General features: G+C 57.5%; 1 protein-coding gene and 1 non-coding gene across 8 annotated transcripts; both read left to right on the forward strand.

The window, feature by feature from the left end:
- The first annotated feature begins 1,205 nt into the window (after nt 1-1,205).
- Nucleotides 1,206-15,563, forward strand: LOC101687034. Of its 7 annotated transcripts, none has more exons than XM_045086669.1 (8): nt 1,215-3,353; nt 5,856-5,961; nt 10,870-11,262; nt 11,387-11,452; nt 12,682-13,080; nt 14,471-14,596; nt 14,797-14,888; nt 15,252-15,563. In XM_045086669.1, exons 2-8 carry the CDS (start codon nt 5,889-5,891, stop codon nt 15,375-15,377), a joined length of 1,275 nt encoding a protein of 424 aa, XP_044942604.1. In that variant the 5' UTR covers nt 1,215-3,353; nt 5,856-5,888; the 3' UTR covers nt 15,378-15,563. The 7 variants fall into 7 exon arrangements, with proteins under 7 accessions (XP_044942600.1, XP_044942601.1, XP_044942603.1 ...); XM_045086670.1 differs by having other exon boundaries at nt 1,219-3,353; nt 15,156-15,563; XM_045086672.1 differs by lacking the exon at nt 14,797-14,888 and having other exon boundaries at nt 1,211-3,353; nt 15,156-15,279.
- On the forward strand, nt 15,350-15,458 carry LOC123393760. Its single transcript, XR_006608613.1, has one exon. It is a non-coding gene; the product is annotated as a U6 spliceosomal RNA (small nuclear RNA).
- Nucleotides 15,564-17,534: the final 1,971 nt, after the last annotated feature.

Raw genomic sequence — 17,534 nt, forward strand, 5'->3', positions numbered from 1 at the left:
TAAAGCGGCAGGCCTTTTGGGGAACGCACCTGGCCGTGAGAAAATGTTTGGATCCCTGGACATGAAGCCTGCCTGGAAAGACTGAGAAAAGTTCGCAGCAAACTCCACTCCCCAGTGAGGTGTCTGTCACCCTGTCGTGCCCTGCCTCCTCCCCTCTCTGGACTGGCTTTCTTTCCTGGGGAGTGGACGGTCACCCCGTCAGGCAGGTGGAGACACTCTGACAGGAAGGGTGGTGTGCCAGGGACCCTGAGGGCACTTCCCGCCTGGTCGCCACGTGGAGCGCTCACAGCAGAGGCTCCTGTCTGACTTCCCCCCTCCAGGCTGTGTGACCCTGGGCAAGTCACCAAGCCTCTCTGTACCTCTGATTTCCACTGAACCCAGTGAGGGTGCTGATGGGACTGACTTCATCAAGCTGTTCACAGATTTAAGTGAAAAACCAGATGAATCGGTGATTAGCATTATGTAATCAACTAGTAATACCTCATTTAAAAGGTAGTCTGGGGGCCTGGCAGGCTCAGTCAGAAGAGTGGGCAATTCTAGATCTGGGGGTGGTGAGTTCGAGCCCCACATTGCACTTAGAGTCTACTTCAAGAAAAAGCAGGCTGAAGTTTGTTAGCTCAAATATTGAAAATTAACAACACAGAAGAAATAAATTGTTCTGTGTTCTCTTGGACAGAGAGCGCCTGAGGACGAAGCTCATGTTGTACAGGCATGATTGAAAATTGGAGCACATGTTTCCAGAATGAACATCTCCCTCCCAGCTGTGTGTCCCACAGGGCTCTGGTCCCGGGGAGCCCGACCTATGTTATGTGTTTCTCAGAGTTACACTGTGTCTATAGCTGCGACATTGTTGAAACGGCTACATTGTATCTATGCTGTCTGTGACATTGTTGAAATGGCTACATTGTATCTATGCTGTGTCTACACTATCCAAAGCGGATCCATCACCACCGAGTACCATCAGTGCGAACATGTATCCTGATCTCAGAAATGTCCGCAGTGAGGAAACCCAAGCCCAAGGTCTTGACGAGCAGGAGCCATCAGTCCTCTGCAAGGAAAGTCACATTCAATTCTCTCTCTCTTTTTTTTAAGATTTTATTTATTTATTTGACAGAGATCACAAGTAGGCAGGGAGGCAGGCGGAGAGAGAGGAGGAAGCAGGCTCCCCGCTGAGCTGAGAGCCGGATGCGGGACTCGATCCCAGGACCCTGAGATCATGACCTGAGCTAAAGGAAGAGGCTTCAACCCACTGAGCCACCCAGGCACCCTGTCACATTCAATTCTGAACAATTTCTTAGGGCATTTACTTCTTTGTTTCTAAAAATGTGCTTTTCAAAAAATAATGGTCTTACATTACTATTCGCAGACCATTCAGGCACCATGTGCATCTGGTATGAAAATTGAGGCTTTTCCTCTCTTCCGTGGCTCTCCCTCCCCTTCCTTCCTCCAACTAACATACACATGGCATACTTTTTGTTAAAGCGAGAGTATTTGGCATTTATTATAAGCTACTCACTTTTCTAAGATAAAGATAAAACTACTTTAGTAGTGAAGATAGAAGTGAAGATAAAACTACTAATTCAACCAATTAATACTAAATATATCTAATTTTTATAGAACAAAGTGCCTCTTGCTAGGGTTTGTGAGATCGTGCAGCCAATAAAGGGCAGAGCTGGGATCTGAGGCCAGACAACAGGTCTGCTTCTGGAATCCGAGCTTTGACCGCCGGACGATCCCACCTCCATAGCCTGTTCATGGAATGCTGACTATTGTGCTCAGTGCTGGGGCACATGAGTGCACAAAATTAATCCCCAGCCTCCAATAACTTGTATTTTGGGGGACACTGGAAGTAAACAAGTGGCCGAGTAGACATGAGGTCAGCGGTGCCCAGTAGGAGGAACACAAGAAGCAGAGTCAGGCCAGGGAGCTGCTGTTCAAATGAATCTCCCTCGGGAGGTGACAGAGGCTGTGCAGGGGTGAGTGGGAACCTCGGAGGTGGGTCGAAGGACATTGCAGGCAGAGGTGAGGTGAGCCAAGTCTCCAAGCCCAGAGCCTGCCCACAGTGCTGGAGGAGCAGTCAGTGGCTGGGGGCTGCAGGGGAGGGAGGGGGCAGCAGGGAGGGAGTGGGGGAGGCGGCCTGAGCCCCTGGGAGCGCTGGGATCTTTCTAGGTGGGATGGGGGCTCAGCAGAGTGGGCAGGGCATGAGCCTGACAGAGAGGCCCCTGTGGCCTTGGGTGGAGGATACAGTGCAGGGTCACATGGTGAGTGGGGAGCCTGGGAGAGGACCCGGCGGAGGGGCTGCTGGTGACTTAGCATCAGTTCAGAAGCGGGAGATCTGGCGCCAAAGCCCCAGACTACCAATGCAGCTCTGCCCCCTCCTGGCTTCCCGGCCCTGGACAGTTTAGCAAGAGGAGCCCCAGGTTCTTCATGGGTAGAATCAAGACAGGGGTGGGACATGGGAGATTCGTGAACTACTTGGGAGCCGACAGGCCTTCCTGATGGCTCGGATGTGGGGATGCAGGAGGAAAGGCCTGAGGTGTCCCCAGGACCTGGGCTTGGGCACCGTGGATTGTGGTGGTGCCTCCAAGGGCATTCTGGAGCACAACCGGGGTCTCTTGGAGCATGGGTGAGCTCACTGGCCCCACACAGGCCCAGGGACTCGCCCAGTGACTCCTGCAGCAGCTCCCCGTCCGCACTGTGCTGAGAGCTCGGGGGTCGGGGCCATCCAGTCCTGTGTTCAAGGACATGCATGGAAGGTGTGGGGAAGAGAGTCTCAGCCTCACCGTGACTGGTCCGAGAGCCCCCGCCTCCCCCAGCCACAGACCGAGTCCCTGCATCTCCAGGAGGGTGTCCAGCCCTAAGCCCAAGGTCAGCACAGAAGCCACGCGGCCCAGCACGTGTTCTCGGGCTCAAGGTTGAGCTCTCTGCCCACCAGGGAGCTGCGTCCAGGCAGGATGGAAGGTTCCAGAAGAGCCTGAGTCTGGGAGTAGGCACTGCCACCTTGAGCTCTCGGGGTCTGCCCAGCAAGCCCCCTTTGTGGGGGGAGACCCTATGAATGGTCGGGGGGATCCTTGGGCTCCGGGGTGGACAGTGGACCCCAGACAGGGCAACCTTTATTTCAGATGAATAAACTGGCCTTTTACTTTGTGTATCATTCCTGACAACACTGCGGCAGCACGAGCATCACCACGTCTGCACGTTAGTAAAGATTATCGCAATTCCCGGCATGGAACAGCGTCCTGAGCACAAGACGGGACTTTGAGAGTCTCCGCTGGGGGCTGCAGAGCCCTGCGGGGACTTGGGCGACATCCCTGAACTCCGAGGGAGAAGGCGAGGCCACAGAGGACCCACAGGTTACACCAGGCGGGAGGGAGGTGATTGCAGGGCTGTGGGAATGGGGGCGGGAAGGGGTCAAGGCAGAGGAGGAGAGCCACCGGCACTAACAGAGGGTCGATCTGAAGGCACGGGATGGTGATCACCGGGTTACACATGACGGCTCCAACCCTAACCCAAGGTCACACCACTCATCCCGACACCCCTTCCCTCCAGCAACCCTAAGTTTGTTTCCTGATATTAAGGGTCTTACGGCTTGTCTCCCTTTCTGGTTTTGTCTTGTTTCATTTTTCCCTCTCTTCCCCTATGATCCTCTGGGTTATTTCTCAAATTCCACGTATCAGTGAGATCATATAATTGTCTTTCTCTGATTGACGTATTTCACTCAGCATAATACCCTCTAGTTCCATCCACATTGTTGCAAATGGCAAGATTTCATTTCTTTTGATGGCTGCATAGTATTCCATTGTATACATACACCACATCTTCTTTATCCATTCATCTGTTGATGGACATCTGGGGTCTTTCCATACTTTGGCTTGTGGACATTGCTGCTGTTAACATTCGGGTGCACGTGACCCTTTGGATCACTAGGTTTCTATCTTGAAGGTAAATACTCAGTAGTACAATTGCTGGGTCATAGGGTAGCTCTATTTTCAACTTTTTGAGGAACCTCCATGCTGTTTTCCAGAGTGGCTGCACTTCCCACCAACAGTGTAGGAGGGTTCCCCTTTCTCCGCATCCTCGCCAACATCTGTCATTTCCTGACGTGTTAATTTTAGCCGTTCTGACTGGTATGAGGTGGTATCTCACTGATGTTTTGATTTGTATTTTCCTGATGCTGAGTGATCTTGAACACTTTTTCATGTGTCTGTAGGCAATTAGGATGTCTTCTTTGCAGAAATGTCTGTTCATGTCTTCTAGGGCCGCAGTCCTTGAAGGCAGCACAGATGCGGGTCAGGTTCAAGTGCTTGCGCTCACCGTCTTCTTGTGTCTGAGAGCAGACGCCTGAATCTGAGCCGTACTATGTGTCTGCCTGTGTTTCCCTGGACAGCAAGATGCTGACAGGGATGTGTGTTTGGGCCCAACTCCTACTGGGCTGTGCCTGGTCCTCAAGGTCTGGGGCACCAGCCAGGACAGGATAAACCATGCCCTTACCTGGTGACAGTGTACCTGGCTGCTAAAGGCCCCAGGAGAACCCACAGAGAGCAGCTCCCTGCCTTCCCCAGAAGCTGGATGGGACCCTCGGGAGAAGTGTCTGTTCCAGAGCAGGTGTTGAGCGGGTCAGTTGCCTGGGAAAGCACCGCGGGCTCAGGGACGGCAGCATATGGTCGCCGGGGCCGCCCGAGGAACATGTGTACTCAGTAAACACTTCTGAAGGGTCAGCACAGATGGCTGCCACACCCAGTTTAGTGGGAAGCTGCTGGTCTTATCCGGCACGTATGTGAACCCCCACTGTCCTCAACGGGAAGGTTGCGACAGAGGGAGGCAACAACATCTCCTCTCAGCTGCCCACCCTGCGCCTGCACCAGCCTGACACCGGGACCACCTGCCTCCGCTGAGCACAGGACCCCAGACCCATCAGCAGGGGGAGGGCAGGACCCAGTGTGGGTGGGACAGGAGAGGCTGCTGGGGCCCCGTGAGCTGCCTCTGGAGGGGTCAGCAGACAGGTGTGGGGTTAGTGATGGAGCTGCTCCCCTGGGGTCCACGGAAGGCTACGGTTCTAGACGTTATGGGAACCCATCTGGGAAGAGGGCGCCTGGCCTGACCCTCCACATGCAGCCAAGACTCCGAAGCTGCTGAGCCTGCGGCCAGAGGCGCGTGTCCCTCTCCAGCCCTGCCTGTGTGTGAGCCTGGCCCAGGCCTGGCAGAGCCTCACAGGGAAGGGGGGCTGTGGGGTTGCTCCTGTGGGGGTGGGATTGGTCCTGTGGGGGGCAGGGCCCGCCCTAGGCTACAGACAGAGCCCTGGGGACCAGAGTGGGGACATGCCGTGCGTGCACTGGGATGTGGGGGTAACTCTTCCCAGGAGGCTTTGTTCTTGGGCTCCTAGCTTCTCACTGCGACACCTGACAGGTTCCTAGAACATCAGACAGGAGATGTGACTCGTGAGATGGTGTAAAGACAGAGGACAGGCCCAAAGCAGGAGAGGCCCCGTGTCCTTGGCTCTAGGAGGGGACTCTGTGCCCGGCCATCAGCTGGTGCTGGCGAGCTGGGCAGCCCAGGCTGAGTGGGAGCCCAGGGACAGAGGTCAGTGGTCGTAGGGGTGCAGGCTGGGGACGGGAGACCACCAGGCCGGTTGTGAGCACAGGGACGGGGTCTCTCTGGCACTGGGCCTCCTAGAGGGGGGCTGTTCCCACATTTATCTACAGTTATCCCCTGAGGCCCCTGCGGGTGCTGAGCTCACATGAGTGATGGGAATGGTTTAGTCAAGACTGGCCAGCTGTGCCCCAGGAACTAACAGTCAGCTCCGCCCTGGGTGGGGAAGGGCTTGGACCTCTTCTCAGCTAAGCTGTTCCTCATAGGCCCAGGCAGAGTCAGCAGGGAAGCAGCCGGCCATGGGCGCCTGCTCAGAAGACCCCCACCTGTACGAGGCCTCTGGGCTCCTGCGATTCACCAGCCTCCTCCTCAGTGAGTGGCCTGGGCCCCCCGGGAGGGAGGCCGCGGGGCGGGCAGGGAGGCAGGAGCTCCCGGGCTGGCTGGGGTCTGTGCTGAAGAACCAGACGGAGCAGCTCCGTGAGGACGGAGCACACGCGGTGCGCTGGGTCAGAGCCCCGGGGTGGACAAAGGGAACAAAGGGAGCTTTGGGCTGAGGCCAGGCTGGGAACCCCGACCCGGCTGCCTGGAAGGGAATCCGTTCCCCCTCCCAGGGGGTGAGGCCGGGACAGCCTGGAGCCTCCTGTGGAGAGGATGGAGGAGACACAGGAGCGGCTGCCGGGAACCTGGGGTGGGGACGGACATCCCCCGCCCCTGCCGTGCAGAGGGGACCGGCAGCCTCTGCAGCTGCCATGTGCAGGAGGGGCCGACCCAGAGCCCCTGTCTGAGCTGGAGGGGCCGCGCTAGTCTGGCTCCTTGGGCAAGATGAGGCCCCGAATCCAGTGACATTCTGTTTGCAAGGGAAGGAAAGGAGCCCCCAGAATTCAAGGGTCTGCGCCCACCTGCCGTGTGTAGGGGTGAGCCCGGAACGGGAGACTGCTGACCTCTGATCTGGGTGGGGGTACCTGGGGGGCAGCAGAGGGGGCCCCAAAAGAGAACTGAAAGACTGTATTAACAAGAGCCCCATTTTCTGGTTCTAACTTCATCGGAGTCCATGTGCTTCTGTGGAACAAATGAAATAAGAACAGAGGAGAAACCAGACCTCCAGAACCGTGAATCCCGGGGACGCTTGGGAGGCTGCTGTGGTCTGTACTGTTTGCTGCGACGCACCAGCCCCTCGGCTCCTGCAGCGATTCTAGGGAAATTCCGGAAACACTGGACACTTGGAAACAGGAGGGTCACTCATTAGAAAATGACCTTTGCCAGTCATTGAGACCCTTTTTTGAACAAAATCACTTCCTGTTGGTAAATGCAGGCTTTCTCTTCTTTTCAGTCGGTTTAACTGGAGATACAAGGGGAAGTTACAGGATTCGCCTCCATAAAGATCAGGGTGAGAAGATTTTGTAAGAATGAAAGGAAGGATGACAGGGAAAGGGACAACATTTTAGGTTAATGGTTGAAAGTCAGATTCCATCTGATTTACATAAACTCGGACTCTCTAGCTCACAGCCACCCGCCCCTGACCTGTCCCTCCTTGGGGTCAGCACCGTCTGCAGATCTGAGCACTGTCGGGTCTTCCTCCCGTCCTGAGTGGGCTTCCAGCTTCTGGGCCGCTCCTCCCCCGCAGCCTGGGGGCTGAGCCTCCTCTGTCCCGGGTTCCCCCCTTTCCAGCAGGCGCCGGTTAACCCGCAGGCAGCCCCGCGTCCCCGCCCTGCCAAAGCCCGCCGAGTACTTGAGTCCCCTCTCCCGGGACAGTAGCTGGAGGTGAGACCCCAGATCTGCTCAGACCTGGTGACCAGACAGCAGAGCTGGGAGGGAGGAACGTAGGGCCGTGCAGGGGGAGGGCAGGAAAGAGCAGGGACGGGAGGGTGCAGGTCATCGCCCTGCAGGGGAAGCGCTGGGCTGGGAGAGATGGAAGCCACCTCAAGGTCTGGTTCTGTCCTGGGTAACCTAGACCAGTCTACCCACCCAAGGGAGCCCCTCCTCTGTGAAAGGTCCCCTCAAGACCCTCCAGCTGGGACATCCTGGGATTGGGGGTCTCTCCCGGATGGGACTGTCCTATAGCTTCTCTGAGGCCTCTGCTCCGTGTCTCCCTCCTGTTCTGTCCTCGTCCTGCATCCTGACGGGGACGGACAGCTGGGGGGTCTGCTTGGGGCCCCTTCAGCACCCAGACCCCAGGACTACCAGTGGTCACTTCCTCTGCCCTCCGAGGAGGAAAGGATGCATTTTCGAGGCTCCCTGCAGTCCTCGGACCGTCTGCTGTCTCTGTCTCTGCTCCTGAGCAGGGTCTGCTGAGCTCCCGCCCCGGTGTGTGGACCCCAGTGTGCAGGGCCCGCTCAGGACAGCGAGATGCCGCGGGGACAGGGTGGGGGGGGGGAGTGTACCGTTGAGCAGCTCCTCAGGAACAGCCTGGCCAGAGCCGCGTGGCTGCTGCCCATGGTCAGCAGAAACGCCAGCGTCCATGTCCCTGTACCCTGGGACAGACCCCTCTGACACACACAGGGGTCACTAAGAGCGACAGTGTGGGAACAACCCTGCGGGCAGGTTCTACCCTGGGGACAGATCTGCTGTCCCTCAGGGAGCCCCAGGCACTGTCCCCCTGTTGGAACAAGGGCGGCTTCTCTGACTCAGGGTTGGTGTCCTGTGTGCACCACACTCTGCGTATTTGCACACGAGATGGGCCCTGACCCAGGACTGGGTGGGGACGCGGGTGTGACGGACACTGTTGTTCCTCATGAGGAAATCCCGTCCCAGGAAGAGTCAGAGTCCAGCCCCATCCAGGCCCCCAGGAAGCCCGATGGAACGACACAGATGTCCTGTGTGTGCGCGGGTTCGTCGTGTTTGTGGCCGACAGAGAGGACGCACGTCCTTCACGGTGCTGACTTTCAGGAGGATGCGCCCCCTGAATTTCTGCTTGACTCAGCCCAGAATCCATAGGATAGCGTTGAATGAGCCCAGAATACTGTCCAGTCCCGAGACGACCCGCTGAGGAGAGGGGACAGGCACACACCGAGCGCAGGCGCGATAGATTGTTGTCACCTGTGCGCGGGAGGAGTTCCCGTCCTTCCTCCGTCTCCACCACTCTGCCCAGCAGCTCGGGGCACTCAGCCACCTGGGGACAGGGACGGGACAGGGACGGGACAGGGGCCTCGGAAGCCAGCTGCTGTGGACACAGCCAGGAGTGTCCTCTCGGTCAGGAAGGCCCCAGCCGGACTTCGCCTCCCCGTGGCCGCCTATGGGATCGCGCCCTGGGTGTGTGTGTCCCAGGGCCCATCCCTGATCCCAGGAGGAGCCCCCGAGAGGGGCAGCTGGGGGAGAGACCTGGGCTCCATCCTGAGCCTGGGAAGGCCGGGCTGGTCCCAGAGCGCTTGTCAAGAACCACCGTGGTGGTGAGAGCAGCTCACACGGATGGGAACGCCTTCCTCTCCTGACCTCCTAGCGCCCATTCTGGGGGCAGCACGGCTAGTACGTCCCCATCCCAGAGGAAAGGCCGAAAGCACGCGGGCCTCGTGGGCTGCTCCCATCCACTTGCTCACGGGGACAGAGGACCTGTCTCAGGCCTCCCAGACCCTCCCCTCCAGGCCACCAACCGCCCTGCTGCACCAGACCTCCCCGGGGTTGAGACCCAAGCACGGTCCCTGTGTGTCAGACTCAGAGCGGAATACTGAAGAAAGAAGGTTCCAGAAGGAAAGAAGAGAGGATTAGGAGCACACTCTGATGGGGGGGGGGGCTGATCTTTTTATGTGAGGGATAATCCGGGAAGCTTACAGGATCCGCACGCATAACTGCGTGAGGACAATAGCAGGGACATTAGTCCGAGACAATGCTGAGATGCAAACCCAAAACTATTCATATTATTTTTCTAGAAAACAGGCTGATCTTATCAATATAGAACTAGCTCTGAGGTGCTAAAAAGAGAAACACAGGCACGGGCCGAGGACAGGAGCAGACCGCTCACAGCGGCCAGAGGACATCAGCAGCTGTGGGACGTGGTGACCGGGTTCGTGTACAGAGAAATTCTCATTAGAATATGAGGTCACAGCACTTTCTCTTACCAATTTAGCAAAGATCAGAAAGTTCGGGGGGCACATGGGTGGTTCAGTGGGTTGGAGCCTCTGCCTTCGGCTTGGGTGGTGATTTTGGGGTCCTGGGATCGAGCCCCACATCAGGCTCTCTGCTCGGCAGGGAACTTGCTTCCTCCTCTCTCTCTGCCTGCTTGTGATCTCTGTCTGTCAAATAAATGAATAAAATCTTTTTAAAAAAAGAAAAGAAAGAAAGAAAGTTCGGTCACCGCGTGTTGGTGGGATACCAGAGCATTACTGGGGGGACAGCTGCTGGGGTCGCTCTCAGGGGGGCGATGAGCAGGGTGTGTCAGAGGCTGAGACGGAGCTGCCTTTGGCCGATTAGACATTCCATGGGTTATCTCAGTGTCTACACACCCGCCTGTGAAGCACATACGTGCATGTTAGGCAGGCACACACTCACATGTGACACGTATGTCCTGGGTATGAGTCCACGCACCCACAGAGGCGGATATGCCCCCCCAGCTGACGTCCCTCAGTCCCTGTGTGCAGAGAATCCATCCCAAGCTGCTGGTGTTTGCAGGGACAACATCAGTAGAACTGTCCCACGAGGAGGGAGCAAGAGCCCCGTTTGGGCCGTGGCAGCTGTTAAATGACGCACTTCCATGAGGGTAGACCCTGCAGACCGGTGGCCAGAGGCTGCCCTCTGTCCCTCCCCATGAGGGTCTCTACACAGCCCACAACACAGCGGCAGACTTCGTCACAGCGAGCAGGAGACAGGGTCACAGCACGACGCGGTCACACTCCTGTCAGACCTGCTGTCCCTGAGGGCCGTCCATCATGTTAACAGTGCTCTGCTCCTTAGAGGGGTGTCCCCAGGAGCGACCCCCTTCCAGGGGCAGAGCTCACACGGCCTGTGGGCACGAGGGGTCTCTGCAGCCCCGTGAGAACCTGCCTCCTGCACAAATGCTCTCGGTGCTGCCCCCGAAAGGTGCTCGTGCTTCAGATCCGAGATCTCCTGACATTCGTCCTCTCGCTGTCAGGGGTCAGGACACTGCAGGAGAGCAAGTTCCCGTGACCTGCTCAAGGGGACGCTCCCCTGGGACCAGGAGGGATTCCAGCCTCGCCTCGAACTCATGGCATCTCCTGCCTTCCCAGACTCAAGGGCGCACATGGGATGGACTTCAGGAAGTTAGGTTCTAGGGTTTCCTCCTTTATTTCTAATGAAAACCACCCATGTTTTCTGTGTCCTATGCCCTAGGTGTCTGCAGCGCTGTGACCCAGAGTCCCGGAGCCCCTGAGTCTGCAGTGGATGATTCTGGAAACCCTGTTCCTCTGAAGGGGATTCAAGGAGCTTCTGTGCTGTTTCTAGTGATCAGAAATCCAGAATTACTTCCAGAAGTCGAGCTGGAGAATATTACTTGGGGCATTATAAATCAAAAACTGTACACACCCGTACTCCAAGTCAGTCCCAGGGGAGATGCTCCACGATGGGTCAACTTCCAGGACAAGTTTGAAAAGAGGGTCCATGTGGTCAACACAACGACCCTGAGGATTGACAACCTGACCCTTGAGGACAGTGGGCTGTACCGGGTTCAACAGTCCTATACAAGAGGAAGACAGTATCACCAGGATTTCCACCTGACGGTCTACGGTATGTGGCGGCCCCTCCCCCAGTCCCATAGCTGACCCCCTTCCTCTGTCCCTGGGAGTGTCTGTGCGCCCCACTTGCAGGATTCCTTCCAGACCGCAGCCTTCGGACTCGATCTTCTCCCCAGAAATCCGATGCTGTGAGGTCAGCACAAGTGCAGGCAGAGCTGAGACTCACACCAGGGACGAGTCAGGTCTGTGCTTCAGGAGGGAACATGGAATGGGGAGAAACGGGGATTTTGCCATAATACTCATTGTCCCCATAGGACTCAGGGTCCTTAGTGAGATTCTTACTGTCTTGTGCTGCTGTAACAGGTGACAGCACATCAGTGGCTGACCACACCACCCCCTGGGGGTCCTCCTGGGCTGTAGGGCAGGAGTCAGACCCCAGAGCCTCTACCATGAGGTCCAGGAGTCCGCAGGGCTGTGCTCCTCTCTGCAGGCTCCGGGGTAGGGGCCCCAGTATCCCCTGGCTTCTGGACCCTTCCTCCCCCATCACAGGTGGCACTGGTGGGGTGAGTCCCTGGCACCGTGTCCCTCCCACCTTCTCTGCTGCCTCCTCCCACTTGTGAGGACCCGGTGATCACACGGGGCTTGTGTAGGGAATCCAGACCATCTCTAGTTTACAGTCAGCTTGTTTTCAACCTCAGTTCCCCTTTGCCATGGAACCTAAGACATCTTCAGGCTCTAAGGGTCAGCACATGGTCATGGTTGGGGGACACTCGTCACCTAGCGGGATCCAGAATCCTGCGTGTGATTCTCCCTGCCCCGTCCCCTCATCCTTCTCAGCCCCAGCCCGAGTCAGCTCACTCACGGACTGCACGGTCCCCCTCTGAACCCCCACGGATGGAGAATTCACAGGGTAGCCCTTCCTCAGACCCTCAGGGAGCAGCTCGCTCTCCCTGCGCCCCTCCCCCTTGCCCAGGGAGTCGTCCTGCTCCAGAGAGAGTGGCCTTCGAAGCCTCAGGACCCGGAGATTCCGAAGACTGACTCTCAGTCTGTCCCACGTTTTCCGGGGAGGACCCCAAGCTCAGTGCTCACTAGGAATGGCCTAGTGACTCCCACCGCGGTCTCTCCTGGTGGAGACTGAGTCTGATCTCTGGGCTTCCAGAGTTGGCCAGTGGCCGTCTATACCATGGATTGTGTGGTCCCAGGAACCCTCTGAGCAGAAAAATCAAGACCAGGACACAGAGAAGGGCAAATCCTGTTCCTGACTTCTCCTCATTCAGGGGGACACCCACTCTCTCAGAATTCATGGATTATTGGGGAACCTCCAGCAACTATTTTCTCACGACAGATTAGTAAGACATGCTCCGTCTAGTGAAATCGCATAGAGCTGAGCTCAGTGGCTCCTTCCTTTTCAGCCCCTCTGTATATTTGGGTCAATTCTCTGTGATCTGTAATGTGCAATCCCTGTCCTTAGGGGGAGGAAGCCAGAGCTTCAGGGAGAATCCGCAGGAGAAAGCAGGAGCTGAGATGTTCTCCACTCACGTGAGGTTCTGTCCTCTCATCCCTCCCTCCCCAGAGGCTGTGCCCCGTCCCCAGATCCGGGCCACAGTTCTGTCCCTCACACCAGGCTGGTGCAACATCACCATGGAGTGTAACACCACGGAAACCAGGAAGAACCTGACGGTGACCTGGGAGAATGAGAGCCTCCCCAGGGAGCTGGAGCAGAGACCGGCCCCAGGACCAGCGCCCAACCCCTGGACCCTGGCTGTGAACCTGCCCCTGAGCCGGCCCAGCCCCAGCCTCACCTGTGTGGTCAGCAACCAGGCGGACCAGAAAGCTGCCTCCCAGGACCTTGGGGACGTCTGTGGCCGCGGTGAGTGCACCTGCCAGAGGGGAGGGACTCTCCCGCAGCTCAGGGTGACGGTTCGAGGCTTCTGTCCCCCATGTTTATGTCACCCCCTGCTGCTTGGTCACCCTGTCCAGGACTCTGGCAGGAACATCCAACCTGCATCTGCCCTTTGGTGTCATTCCCATGCTGCTCATCTGAGGGGTCTGCAGGATTCAGGGCTCCGGGCTCCTCTGCCCGATTCTGGTCTAACAGACACACGTCACACCCACCCGCTTGCCTGCGTTCCCGATGTGTCCCACTCTCCTCCGCTGCCAGCCTCCGCTCAGGCCCCTCCCTCTGCCCTCAGCCCTTCCAAGTCAGGAGTCCCCCACTCCCCACTTACTCCCATCCAGGGACCCCCTCCCTGCAGCTGGCTCTGGGGGCCTGTGACCCGGGCAGTCCCACAGGGCCGCGTGCTGGGGGCAGTCCCAGCATGAACAGAGTTTGCACAGGGCTCCGCAGCCTCGATGGCTCAGGGCCCTGCAGGAGCTGCTGCTGTCCTGCCCTCACACCTCGTCTCCTCTAAGGAGTGGTCAGTGGCCGCACCCTGGGAGCTGATGCTCTGGCCCAGGATTAGTGTCCTGTGCAGCCTGAACCCCTGGAGGGCGGTGGCCATGTCTGCTGCTCCTTGGAAGGCCTGTCCCGGCCTCGGCCTCAGGCCCTTTGCTCACAGTCAGCGTGTCCCTGAGTGAATGAATGAATGAATGAATGAATGAATGACATGGTTCCCCGTGAGCCCCTTTCCCTCCATCCCCTCCTCCACCAGCTGCTGGGGACCTTCTGCTTCAGTATCCCTCATCCCAGAGGAAGCTCATGGCTCAGGTACCCACTGGTCCCTCCGGAAACAGGCTCCTGCCTCCCTCTCTTCCTCCCACCAGGCTGCCCCTACACGGTCCCTCCCTGGCCTGCCCCAGGGGGTGCCGGCAGCTCCCAGGGCTAGTGACTTGTCACAGCCATTCCTGGTCATGGCTCTCCATCCTGGGATGCATCACCCACCCTGAATACTGGGAAAATTCCTACTCCTCCCTTGCCCATCACCTCCCCCAGGAGGCCCTCCCTGATGACCTGGGTGCAAGGTATAAGCTCTAGTGTCCTGGGATGGCTCTGGCTGGCTGCCTCTGGCATGTGTCAGCCCTCCCCCCCGCTGAGGGGCTCCTCAATGGAGGGCACCATGTCCTGCTCCTCTCAGCACCCGGGCCCCAAGCAGGAGCTCAGGAACGGGCTGAGTGAGAGCCTCTGCCATGCTCCTCCCTCTCGAGCTTCTGACCAGGTCCCTTCAGAGTCTCCATGTGCCTGGCAGTGGGCGCCCTCAGTTCCCTGTTGCCTTAACTTTCTTCACTCTCTCTGTGCGATGGAAACATATCCACAAGGACAGACCGGTGCTGCCCACTTGCCTGGTATCTTGGCATCTGTGTGGTCGTGCTGCTGATCCTCGGAGCTGGAGCTGGGCTGTACCTTTGGAAGAGACGTGGGATGAAGAAGCACGTGGAGCCTGGGACAGGCAGGTTGCACTTCTCCTTCCCATGTCCAGACACCTCCATCCCTCGTTGAACTCTGGGCTCCTTTTCAACAACATTTTGCTGCTCGGGGATTGTCCCTGCAGGAGGCTGGCAGGTGTGGCCATGGCCATGGAGGTCATGGGAGGGGGGGAGGGTACAGGCTTCCAGGCTGAGACTCAAGCTCCATCTGTGTGGGACTCAGGGGCAGGATCTCAGGAGGAGCCCAGGGACCCGGATGGTGGCATCCACTATGCAGAGCTGAGCCAGCAGGAGTCTGGAGACCACAGGGACACGGTGAGGCCAGGAGAGGAGGCATCTGGGTTCTCCCAAGTCCCTCTGTGCCTGGGTGTGTGCCTTCAATCCCAGTCATCTGCTGGCTTTTGTCTCCGTGTATCTGTAACCCTTTCCAGACAATACAGTATTAACTTAAGAACATTCTTCTGGGGTCCATGCAGTGCTGGGCACTTGGGGTGGTCATGTCAGCAGCCCTGGGTCTGTGGGGGTCCCTCTGGGTCCTCTGTGTCCCTCAACTGTTCCAGGAACCCTCCGTGTGCATTCCAGGGTAGGGGAGAACCACATCTAGAAGAGGAGAACTCTCTCACTGCTGTCTACAGTGAGGTCCGCAGGCCAGGCCAGACCATGACCACGTTTTAACAGGAAGAAGCAGGAGACTCCCGCCCCGGGGACACCTGTCTTGTGAGCATGACACCTGCAGATCCGGTCCTGCCTCTTTCCCCCTCCGACGGCTCTGAGCAGTGCTCGCTTCGGCAGCACATATACTAAAATTGGAACGATACAGAGAAGATTAGCATGGCCCCTGCGCAAGGATGACGACGGCTCTGAGCAGAGACTGAATAAATCCAGCACTTATTTCTGTGCTAAATCCTTGTGCACAAGCTCCCCGTGAGACACACACTGGTAGATCAGGGAAACTGAGTAAATAAATTGGTCCAAACCTGTTCAGGACAACTCAGCCTCTGCTATGTGACAACCTTAAACAGCCTCTGCTGTCCCCTCATCTGTTCAACATGAAACTGCCTTTCAGTCCCTCAGCCTCTGGGGCAAACCGTGGAGAATCCCAACATCCCCCTGGGCCCGTCGTGAGCACCCCCAGCTGTCAGTCCCGCGCTGAGAGCTCTTTACAGACAACGTGAATTCATAGTCGTCCATGCTTGCTGAGGGCGGGCTCTGTGACCCGCACTGTTCGGACATTCTGCTCGCTGCTAACTCATTGAGTCCTCGTGGACTCTCTGTGCAGTGGGGATCCTTGTGTCCACTTTACAGATCAGTAGAAGGAGCCAGAAAGGCTGACTCTCCAGGCCGCACGGTTGGGAGCGCCAGAGTCAGGACTCAGCCCAGGGAACGGAGCTCCAGGCCCGTCTCTCCGGGACTCGGCTGGCTGTCCCACGTCCTGGCCAGCCTCCTTCTGTCCTGTCCTGCTGGACAATGGTCCGGCTCCTACTGCTCAGCACAGACAGAAGTTTCTAGTTCCTGACAATGAGCTTTAACTGACGCACAGAGTGACAGCCACGTCCCCTCTCTGCTGTCCCCACACAGGACGCTGAGCTCCTCGGGGCTCAGTGAGGACTTTTCCTGCAAATCAGGGCCCTTCTCTGGGGACGTGTCCTCTCCTGCAGGCCTCTCTCTGGCTCGTCCCCCTGACCCTGCCGGCTCCTCCCCTGCAGTCCTCACCCGGTCCCTGTGCTGCCCCTGCTCCACACCTGAGCCTGCACCTTGGCCTCACCTTACAGGGACCCTTAGAACACCAGGAGGTGACCCCCATGTGACACCGTTGGTGCCCCTTTCCTGATCCAACCCCCTCTCCTCGAGTTCCCTGACGGCCACTCCCCTGGACCCGGGCCCACCTGCCGTCCTGCCAGACTCTCCGCCGTCCCCCCAGGGCCGCTCTTCGCTCACAGGGCGGTGCTTCCCAGGGTTTGGGCAGGACCCTTCCCATCCCCCGGGTCCTCCTGTCTCTGGGGCCCCGGCTCCTGGGGTTCAGGGGCCAGTCACACTGCTGATGCCCAGGGAAGCCTCCCCACCCACGCCCTCTGCCGAGCCCCATCGCTGACCCCCAGCCCCACCGGCCACACCCCTGCCCCTGTGTCCTCTGCCCTCTCCTCGCAGGGTCACGTCCCCCACTTCCCTTTCTGTAATACCGGGGACCTGGTGAGAAAGAGCAGGAGCTCCTCTCCCACAGGAGGGAAAGCAGAAGCTGTGATCACGTGTGTAATCGGGCAATGAAAGTGCATGTTTGTGTTGGGGGGGAGCGTGGGAGCTGTTCACCTGAGCCCAGGGAAATACTGTAAGGTTCCTTCTTATTCTTGGTAAGAGACACTTTCTCTCCTTCCATGCTCTACCACTGTTCCCCCAGGTGACAAAGAAGCCTGCTGTTGGCCAGAATCGGTAACTCAAATAAGACAAAGTGTGTCTCAAATGTCCCTTCCTCTCCATCTCGCAGCTGAGCCTGGAGATCCACTGGAAGCAGGTAGATCCCCTCAGATCAGAGGAAAGAAGAGACACTTCTCATCCTGAAAACCTCAGTGTCTGCACAGAAGCGCGCACACACACACACACACACACACACACACACACACCATTCAGCCATTCAGCTGTGTGATTCAGAACTAGGTTTATCCTACAAATGCACACATTACCTTTTTTTAAAACTTTTTTATTATGTTAGTTGCCATCATTAATTTTTGATGTAGTGTTCCATGATTCATTGTTTGTGTATAACACCCAGTGCTCCATGCAATCCGTGCCCTCCTTAATACCCACCACTGGGCTCACCCACCCCCTGCCCCCCTCCCCTTTAAAAACCTCAGTTTCCTTCCCGGAGTCCATAGTCTCTCATGATTCATCTCCCCCTCCAATTTCCTCCCCTTCATTTTTCCTTTCCTTTTCCCAATGTCCTCCGTGTTACTCCTTACGCTCCAG

Source organism: Mustela putorius, unplaced genomic scaffold (genome assembly GCF_011764305.1).
Source record: "Mustela putorius furo isolate JIRA1106 unplaced genomic scaffold, ASM1176430v1.1 tig00000997_pilon_pilon_pilon, whole genome shotgun sequence".
NCBI lineage: Eukaryota > Metazoa > Chordata > Mammalia > Carnivora > Mustelidae > Mustela > Mustela putorius.

Excerpts from the sequence above, each read along its gene's own strand:
- LOC101687034 (XM_045086665.1), top strand. The coding sequence starts at position 5,889 with ATGGGCGCCTGCTCAGAAGACCCCCACCTGTACGAGGCCTCTGGGCTC. Across the intron at positions 11,263-11,386 it reads TTTCCACCTGACGGTCTACG|AAATCCGATGCTGTGAGGTC; the intron begins GTATGTGGCGGC and ends TCTTCTCCCCAG. Across the intron at positions 11,453-12,681 it reads TCACACCAGGGACGAGTCAG|GGGGAGGAAGCCAGAGCTTC; the intron begins GTCTGTGCTTCA and ends CCCTGTCCTTAG.